The 10,111-nt window shown below is 32.9% G+C and overlaps 1 protein-coding gene across 1 annotated transcript; it reads left to right on the forward strand.

The window, feature by feature from the left end:
* The first annotated feature begins 2,785 nt into the window (after positions 1-2,785).
* On the forward strand, positions 2,786-8,773 carry LOC107014424 (beta-galactosidase). The gene is made up of 19 exons (XM_015214328.2): positions 2,786-3,137; positions 3,317-3,412; positions 3,496-3,608; positions 3,691-3,757; positions 3,882-3,974; positions 4,097-4,240; positions 4,922-5,010; positions 5,116-5,221; positions 5,319-5,406; positions 5,609-5,727; positions 5,815-5,979; positions 6,093-6,265; positions 6,374-6,483; positions 6,766-6,875; positions 6,975-7,085; positions 7,167-7,277; positions 7,449-7,654; positions 7,738-8,074; positions 8,178-8,773. Exons 1-19 carry the CDS (start codon positions 2,970-2,972, stop codon positions 8,286-8,288), a joined length of 2,517 nt encoding a protein of 838 aa, XP_015069814.1. The 5' UTR covers positions 2,786-2,969; the 3' UTR covers positions 8,289-8,773.
* The last annotated feature ends 1,338 nt before the right edge of the window (positions 8,774-10,111 follow it).

Consider the following 10,111-nt stretch of genomic DNA (forward strand, 5'->3'; position numbering starts at 1 on the left):
CTCGACAAACACTATTACCAAAAATTTTCCCAAATATTACTTATGAAATCCATGACCAAACGGGTCCTTGACAGTACTACGAGGGCAGAACCAACTTAGGGCTTCGTCCAAATCTTCTTTAACAGAAAATTATATTATTTATATGTTGATTGAAATTACTTTTATGTATACGTAATAGCTATTGAACCTCCTTAAACTATTTTATATGAAAATTTTAGCTCTGTCACGGATAATATAGAGATAAAAATTATTTTTTTAAAAGACGGGAAAGTTTAAAAACAATAAAAGGTATATTTAAAGGGAAAAAATTGAATGGTGTTTGGTGTGTGCAATGATGCATGGAGGTGAGTAGTGGAGAAGTGCATGCAACCTATTGCTTTGTTTATAGGAAAATAAATACTTTTTTAACAGAAAAAACAGAAAGGAAAACTAATTTTTGTTTGATTTTCCTTTAGTTACTTATTTTTATTTTTCTTTTCCTTTCTCTTCCCGGCAAGTAAACTAAAAAATAATTATTTCTTTTTTGATTACTGAAAGTGAAAGATTTCGGATTTTCCTTTTGATTACCTTCACACGCTAACATTCGACATGCACAATTCAATCGATCGATATAAACTTTACGAGTTTCTACGACAATTTTAAGTTAATTTATATAGTCAGATATTTATTTATACGTGGTTTATGCATACATGTCGAGCTAAATAAAGCAAAAGAGATGATCCTTTAATGAAATATTATGTTGTTTATGTATGATTTTTTTTTAATTATTATAATATAACGTAGATGTTGAATTCTCTTTAGCTTCTTCATGTGTTTTATTTTTCATTTTTGAATCTTAGCAATAGTATCCATAAATTTGAAGTTGGAATATAGGAGTTTTGATCAGGTAACAAATCTACCGTATTACTCCCTCCGTCTCATTTTGTATGTCACTTTTTAACCTTATACTCCCTCCGTTCGAAAATATCTGTCATGTTGCGCTTATTGAAAGTCAATTTGACTAATTTTCAAAGGTAAATTAGACCACATTAATTTGATATTTTAAACAAAAAAATTAGATATTCTAAAACTATATGAAAAGTACGATAAGTTACAATTTTTTGCATACTAATATGATGAAAAAATGCATCTTAAAATGTTAGTTAAAGTTAATGCATCTTAAAATGTTAGTTAAAGTTTTTATAGTTTGACTCTAAAAATAGAAACCATGACAAACAATACGGACGGAGGGAGTACTTACATTAAGAAATAATATAACTTTACTTCTCTATCCTTGTTTAATGTTTTCTTAAGTCAATTTTATTAATAAATGACAAGATTAATTAACTGTTCTATCAAGGGCATAATAAATAAAGTATGATAATTTATGCATAAATTTTATAAAATAATCAGTATTGTGATTTAACTATTTATAGAAATAAATGACATATAAAATAGGATCTAGTGAGTATAATAAATGCATTTAGAGATATAGGATATAAATTAAAATTAATAGGACTGTACTTTATATAGTGGAATTCTTTTTTCACACTTTATATCACAACAAATTCATGCTATATAATTTAGCTTAAAACATGGACCATATATTCATGGGAGTCTTAAAGGCTATTAAATGCTTTACCATATATTAGCACCATTTACATTACAGATATAACTGTTTAAAAGTATGATTAAAGTATGATGTGTGAGTTTTTAATAAATTATTTATATATATTCCCTTTAGTTTATATTAAGTAAATTGTGAGATCCTTCCTAGGTCAAAATATTTATTTTTTTTAAAAAAAATTCAGAAGAACTGTTGAGTCTTTTTTAAAAAATATTTACCCCAATAATTTGTTTACTATGAACTAAAGAAAATATTAAATATTTTTAAATTAAAAACATCATTTTGAATCAAAACTATTAAATTTTGTGAAACTCACTTTGCCATGATTGAGAATAAATTATTACTCCCTTCGTCTACTTTTATTTGTCATGTTACGTTTTTCGAAAATCAATTTAACTAATTTTTAAAATTAAATTAGATTACATTAATTCGATATTTAAAACAAAAAAAGTTTAAATATTCAAAAAGTATACGAAAAGTATTATAATTTGTAATTTTTTACATATTAATACGATAAAAAAATACATATTAAAATATTAATCAAAATTCTTATAGTTTGACTTTAAAAATAAAAATCTTGACAAACAATAGCGAACGAAAAAAGTGTGATTGCTTCAATTTCAAAAAACTAATGCAAATCTTACACGAGTATCACAATATTTTAAAAAAATTCAAACAACCGATAAATAGGACTAGGGTAAACCTAATCCGTGAGGCTGCACAGACAAAAGAAGAGAGTCAAAAAGTGATTAATTAGAAAATCTAATCACAATTAAAGACGTAATTACCAAGACAGATTCCTCTCCACGCTCTACCCAAGAAAGTGAAATACACTTACCAATTACCTCGCGAATACACTTCACGCGCTATTAATTGTTTTGATAATTCACCAAACCAGAAACAAACATAACGCTTATTACCGAAAAACAGGAACCGAATCTTTGTACATTGGACTTAAAATTAAAAAATTAACTTTTCTAACAACAGCCAAACAGGCCTTTAATTCTCTAATTAATTAATTTATTTTTTTTTGAAAAAACTGAAAAATTAATTTGTTTGGATGATGCTCCGCGTATATGGGTCCCATTTTGTGGGTCCAAAGTTCAAGAATGGACCCCACATTCATTTTCAAACAATCCATTTTCTTGTGCATTTAAAAGCAGCTGCAAAGTAGCAATATTTTGCAACTCCCAATTCTTCATTTATTCACTCTGATTACTCACTCTCATTTACTATTAGCTAAAGTTCATTATTTTTTTTTGCATTTTGAAATAGAAGAAAAAATAAAGCTTAAGGGGGGGAAAAGTTTTCATTTTGCCTTAAAAAGGCACAATCTTGATAAAAAAGGAGATAATTTTACAACATGGGTTGTAAGCTTATACTAATGTTGAATGTGTTGTTGGTGTTGTTGGGTTCATGGGTTTTTTCTGGAACAGCTTCTGTTTCATATGACCATAGGGCTATTATTGTAAATGGACAAAGAAGAATACTTATTTCTGGTTCTGTTCATTATCCAAGAAGCACTCCTGAGGTATAGTTATGTGAAATGTAGTTCAAAAGTTTAGTTATTTATGTTCCATGTTTTGTTGAAAAGATTACTTTTTTTCTGTTTTTGCATGAATGGGTGTGTTAATTAATGTTAAAAGTTGAGTCTTTTTGTTGCAAAATGGTTTCTTGATTTAATTTTTTTTTAATTTTGGGGTTATGCAGATGTGGCCAGGTATTATTCAAAAGGCTAAAGAAGGAGGTGTGGATGTGATTCAGACTTATGTTTTCTGGAATGGTCATGAGCCTCAACAAGGGAAAGTGAGTTAAATTAGACTTTTAATTTTTATTTTTTTTGGTATTTTTCATCAGTTCTTGATATTGAGTTTTTTTTTTGTTCTCAGTATTATTTTGAAGGGAGATATGATTTAGTGAAGTTTATTAAGCTGGTGCACCAAGCAGGACTTTATGTCCATCTTAGAGTTGGACCTTATGCTTGTGCTGAATGGAATTTTGGGTATTCATCAAAATTACTGTTTTATATGCAAAAAGAATGATAATGGATTGTTTTGCTTATACTATACCTGTTTTGATTTCAGGGGTTTTCCTGTTTGGCTGAAATATGTTCCAGGTATCAGTTTCAGAACAGATAATGGACCTTTCAAGGTTAGACAATATGAAAATTTATTATCTTTTTGATGTTTCCTCAAAAAGTTTCTATCTTTGATGTGTTTGGTTTTCTAATTTTTGTTTTCTGTATACCCTTTCATGTCAAAATATTGTACCTTAGGCTGCAATGCAAAAATTTACTACCAAGATTGTCAATATGATGAAAGCGGAACGTTTGTATGAAACTCAAGGGGGGCCAATAATTTTATCTCAGGTTGTTCAGAAGTGCTCATTTCAGTAATCTTACTGCATTTATTGTTTGTTGCACAGAGGTTATGATTTTTTAATAACATAAGGGTAGCTGATGATTTTATGTTTTTTTGGAAATTTTGACAGATTGAGAATGAATATGGACCCATGGAATGGGAACTGGGAGCACCCGGTAAATCTTACGCACAGTGGGCCGCCAAAATGGCTGTTGGTCTTGACACTGGTGTCCCATGGATTATGTGCAAGCAAGACGATGCCCCTGATCCTATTGTAAGTGTTGCTCCTAGTACAATCCAGTATTTTCTCTTTATCATTATTATATCTCTTTTTATTTTTATTTTGTATAATATTGGTCTGGAATGAGTTTAAATGGAGCAAAATGTTCTGCTGAGAGTTCATTGAGTAGACCCCAACTTGCTTGGGATTGAGGGGTCGTTGATGTTGTTGTTATATTTGTTGATTTCTTTCATTCTATGTTTCCAATTCCTAGTGGTTCTTAAGTGCCAATGGTTGTCCCCTTGATGGTCCAGAATTGCAAGACTTACTCTGCACATGGGTTGCTTTTGTTTCCAACTACTTTCTGTATTCCTTTTCTCGTCATCAAGCATTCAATGGTCTTTAACTCTTGAATGTACCTCTGCCATATTTCCCCTTGTAGTCTTATGCAAAATAATGTATTAATCCTTCTGTTTCACGAAGTTTAAAAAGTAAAGACTTTTCAATCTGATGGTCTTAAACATGTCATGTGAAAAGTTATAGGTGGGGGTATTCACTCTTTGGAGTCAGAACCATAGTAGTCTTAATATGTGTAATCTTGCTCAGTACATTGAGATTCTTGTATCTGAATTCTCTACTTTGTCAATATTGTTAATTAAAATATCTAGGTGATAATTTCTTTTTTTTTACCTTATCCTTTTCCTTCAGTTTCTTACCCCTTTTTCTCCTGTCCAGATAAATGCTTGCAATGGCTTCTACTGTGACTACTTTTCTCCAAACAAGGCTTATAAACCAAAGATATGGACTGAAGCCTGGACTGCATGGTAAGTGCATATATCTTTTCAATGCAGTAAATAAATAAAATTTCTACTTTTATGTTGCCAGACTTCATGTGAGGATAACTTTTTGTCGTCATTTTTTTCCGGCAGGTTTACTGGTTTTGGAAATCCAGTTCCTTACCGTCCTGCTGAGGACTTGGCATTTTCTGTTGCAAAATTTATACAGAAGGGAGGTTCCTTCATCAATTATTACATGGTATGTTTATCATTTCTGATATTCATGAGTGTTGGTGTTTCTTCTGATGCCAAGAAAATTATGTTGTTTATGACTTTCTTTTCCCTTTCTTCTGCAGTATCATGGAGGAACAAACTTTGGACGGACTGCTGGTGGTCCATTTATTGCTACTAGTTATGACTATGATGCACCACTTGATGAATATGGTATGCACCTTTTCTTTGTAATCTTGTTTCAATTGAGTTTCTTCAGTTTGTCAATTAGCTGTTAATTCTAACTTCTTATGGATGAGATTTATTGAGTATCAAGTCCACGATTTAGAACTAGGAAGAAAATTCAGAAGAGATCATCTGCATCTTAAGAAATGTATTGTTTAGCCCAATTTAACATTTTCCATTTGGTCTTTAGGATTATTGCGACAACCAAAATGGGGTCACCTGAAAGATCTGCATAGAGCAATAAAGCTTTGTGAACCAGCTTTAGTCTCTGGAGATCCAGCTGTGACAGCACTTGGACACCAGCAGGAGGTGAGATTTAATTGACTGCTTCTTGAACAGGTCGCTAGTACAACTTTCGCAATGAGAGTAACTGGAGTTTCATTGTTTCTTATACAGGCCCATGTTTTTAGGTCGAAGGCTGGCTCTTGTGCTGCATTCCTTGCTAACTACGACCAACACTCTTTTGCTACTGTGTCATTTGCAAACAGGCATTACAACTTGCCACCATGGTCAATCAGCATTCTTCCCGACTGCAAGAACACTGTATTTAATACAGCACGGGTAAGAAGAAAGGATGTACTTTCTCCCTAAAATAGTTCTGCTGCTTAGAGAATCATTCACGATCTGGAGATTGCCATCTAACTAACTGATAACGTTATTGATTCAATGTGAAGGTTGGTGCTCAAAGCGCTCAGATGAAGATGACTCCAGTCAGCAGAGGATTGCCCTGGCAGTCATTCAATGAAGAGACATCATCTTATGAAGACAGTAGTTTCACAGTTGTTGGGCTATTGGAACAGATAAATACAACAAGAGACGTGTCTGATTATTTGTGGTATTCAACAGAGTAAGTGCCTATGTAACGTTCGACTCCTCTCACATATTGAATTAAAAATAACACAGCTTAAATTACGTTGGATCAGCCACATGTTTATGATTGTTTTTCTGTCCTCAGTGTCAAGATTGATTCAAGAGAAAAGTTTTTGAGAGGTGGAAAATGGCCTTGGCTTACGATCATGTCAGCTGGCCATGCATTGCATGTTTTTGTGAATGGTCAATTAGCAGGTATGTGGCATAATTAATTGTATTTGACGTGATTTACAATTTGAATCATTACTTGTGCGCGTTATACTACTGCTTATATGTTAAAAGGAAAAAGTGGTGGGCCATTTTCAGTTAATCTGTTTGCTGTTAAGTTTCTTAAATAAAAGCTGAGGCCTATTTGGCTCTTCAAGTAAATACAATAAGTATACAGTTTGTGTAATAACAAATAAACAAAAGGCCCCGTCACCCTGTAACATTGTGGCGGTTTTTGTATTTACATCTCTTTGTTCAAATTTCTTGCAGGAACTGCATATGGAAGTTTAGAAAAACCGAAACTAACTTTCAGTAAAGCCGTAAATCTGAGAGCAGGTGTTAACAAGATTTCTCTACTGAGCATTGCTGTTGGCCTTCCGGTGTGTTCCCTCTCACTGTTGCCCTCTTACTTTATTATACATGCATATTAAGTCTACTATGTGCTTACTTGACCTCCTACCTCATGTGCTCAACTGCAGAATATTGGCCCACATTTTGAGACATGGAATGCTGGTGTTCTTGGGCCAGTCTCACTAACTGGTCTTGACGAGGGGAAAAGAGATTTAACATGGCAGAAATGGTCTTACAAGGTTAGTTTGTATACAATGTTGCAAAACAAGATGCCGGATGCTCCATTGCATGGTTATATAATCTTCCACGTCTTTTATCAGGTTGGTCTAAAAGGAGAAGCCTTGAGCCTCCATTCACTCAGTGGTAGCTCGTCAGTTGAGTGGGTCGAGGGTTCTTTAGTGGCTCAGAGACAGCCACTCACATGGTACAAGGTGCATACCTCATACTTAAGCTTTCTTCTGTACCAACTTAGTTGTATATTTTGGCATTTAGTCATTCCTCTGCAAGATGTAATACTTGAATCTTCTTTAAGCTATACGCTTCTTGAATTTCTTGGTTTCATAAGACTAAATTTCAATATGAATTTTGTGTTATATATACAGAGCACTTTCAATGCTCCAGCTGGAAATGATCCTTTGGCTTTAGACTTGAATACCATGGGCAAAGGACAAGTGTGGATAAATGGTCAAAGCCTCGGACGCTACTGGCCTGGATATAAAGCATCTGGTAACTGCGGTGCCTGTAACTATGCAGGCTGGTTTAATGAGAAAAAATGCCTAAGTAACTGTGGAGAGGCTTCACAACGATGGTAAGTAATGGTAAACCTTGTGCATTTTCCTTCAATGTAACAGTAAGCCCTAACTTAACTTAACTGGGAATTATATAATTCAGGTATCATGTTCCCCGTTCTTGGCTGTATCCTACTGGAAATTTGTTAGTTCTATTTGAGGAATGGGGAGGAGAGCCTCATGGAATCTCTTTGGTAAAAAGAGAAGTTGCAAGTGTTTGTGCAGATATAAACGAATGGCAACCACAGTTGGTGAATTGGCAAATGCAAGCATCTGGTAAAGTTGACAAACCACTGAGACCTAAAGCTCACCTCTCGTGTGCTTCTGGTCAGAAGATTACTTCAATCAAATTTGCAAGCTTTGGAACACCACAAGGGGTCTGCGGAAGCTTCCGTGAAGGAAGCTGCCATGCCTTCCACTCATATGATGCTTTTGAAAGGGTATCTACAACTCTTTCCTCTTTGTTACATAAACCTGTTTCTTGTCATTCTTGAAGTAGCTATCTTCTGTACAGACCTGATTGAACAACTCTCTTTTTTCCAGTACTGCATCGGGCAAAACTCGTGCTCAGTACCTGTAACACCAGAGATCTTTGGAGGTGATCCATGTCCACATGTTATGAAGAAACTCTCAGTTGAGGTTATTTGCAGTTGATGACACTGAGGATAAACAAATAAAGTGGTTTCAGTTAGTTGCTTTGATGGAGGTGAAGTTGTACAGATATGCAACACACCTTTCCATTTGAGGCACATATGAATTGCAATGGCCCAAGATTCTGTACATATATGTTGGTTACTGTCAAGTTGGTATTGGTTTGCAAATGTAAAACAGTAGTATAGTCATTGGTTCAAGTGCGCATCGAGATTGTGCTAGTGGGAGGTAGCAGGTACCGATCGATGTTTGCACAAGCTGGGCCTAGATTCCACTATTATTATAACAAAGAAAGCACAATGAGACTGATTCTTGATTAGTCCATGTGTAGATATTGTTACTGTTGGAATTTGCAAGTCTTATGATTTCAGCATTTTAATACTCTTTTATCTTATAGTAAAAATAGCAATCTTTCATTGCTTTGTACCTGCCAAAATGCTTACTATGATGATGTGAAATAACATCAAATTCTCTTCAACAGATGTTTTTTAAATCTTATTCTTCAGTTAAATAAAAATGCAAAATTTGCTCACCAAAAGTAGAAATTGCTGAGTATTAGTTCTAATCCAATCAGGATTACCATGATTAAGACCCTATTTAAATTAATTTATTTTAGATATTTCTAAGTCAAAATACTTATTTCATTCACTTTTACATGCCGTAAATAGATATTAATTGATGATTAATTTTAGTTCTAGGAAAATAATTTGAAAATTGAGTAATTAATATCGAGGATATATTTCTCCTATTTCAATTTATTTGATCTATTTTTCTTTTTATAATTTGTTTAAGAAAATAACTTTTTCATTTTGTTTCTGCAACTTTTAATTCTCTTCAATTTTTCATGTAACATATTTGATACCACGAAATAAAAGCATATTTAACATATTTTGAATTTTAAACCATATATTTCCTTAAATTTTTATTTTACTTTCTTAAATTTCATACTAAATTAAAATAAATCATCAAATTAAACGGAGAAAGTATATTTTTAGTACACTAGATAAACAAATGTAAATTAGGAGAGTAGCTTTTAACCGATTCTTTTTAAATTTTTCACTCGGTGTTAATACTTAAGTCTAAATTTCATTAAATTTATGGAGAAGAGTCAAAAATACCCTTGAACTATTCGAAATAGCTTAAATATACCCTTGAACTATATTTCATATCAAATATACCCTTCCCCTAAAATTACAAGGTCAAAAATACCATTCTCATTAACAGGATATGTTAAACGCCACTTGGATGCCATGTAGATACCACATGACATGCCACATAAGCCAATAAAGTTCCACTCATGCCACGTAGAAAATAAACTTATCCCTAATTTCCCCCAATTTTCTCTATTTCCCTTAGAATTTAGAAATGATTTCACTGAAGAATATAGAACCCTTTTTCCTTAGAATTTATGAATTTTGTGAAATCGTTCTAAGGAAATGGAGAAATGAGGAAAAGGGGTTCTATATTCTTCAGCGAAATCGTTTCTAATTTCTACGGAAAATGGAGAAAATTAGGAGTAAGTTTATTAGTCTACGTGGCATGTTTAGAACTCTATTGTCTTATGTGGCATGCCATGTGACATTCACATGGCATCTAAGTGGCGTTTATCCAATTCTGTTAATGAAAAGGATACTTCTGACCCTATAGTTTGACGGTAAGAGTATATTTGAGCCGAAATATACTTCAAAGATATATTTGAGCTATTTCTGATAATTCAAGAAAATTTTTTACCCTTTTCTATTAAATTTAATCAATTTCGAATTTAATCAATAGGTTAAAAATGACTTTAATTTGTAAATGAGTACTTACCATTCTGTCGCCGCAAC

Source organism: Solanum pennellii, chromosome 3 (assembly GCF_001406875.1).
Source record: "Solanum pennellii chromosome 3, SPENNV200".
Classification (NCBI taxonomy): domain Eukaryota; kingdom Viridiplantae; phylum Streptophyta; class Magnoliopsida; order Solanales; family Solanaceae; genus Solanum; species Solanum pennellii.

Bases quoted from the DNA above. Each gene is read 5' to 3' on its own strand.
- LOC107014424 (XM_015214328.2), top strand. From the start codon at position 2,970: ATGGGTTGTAAGCTTATACTAATGTTGAATGTGTTGTTGGTGTTGTTG. The intron at 3,975-4,096 runs GTTGTTCAGAAG...AAATTTTGACAG, and splicing joins GGCCAATAATTTTATCTCAG to ATTGAGAATGAATATGGACC. The intron at 6,484-6,765 runs GTATGTGGCATA...AATTTCTTGCAG, and splicing joins TGTGAATGGTCAATTAGCAG to GAACTGCATATGGAAGTTTA.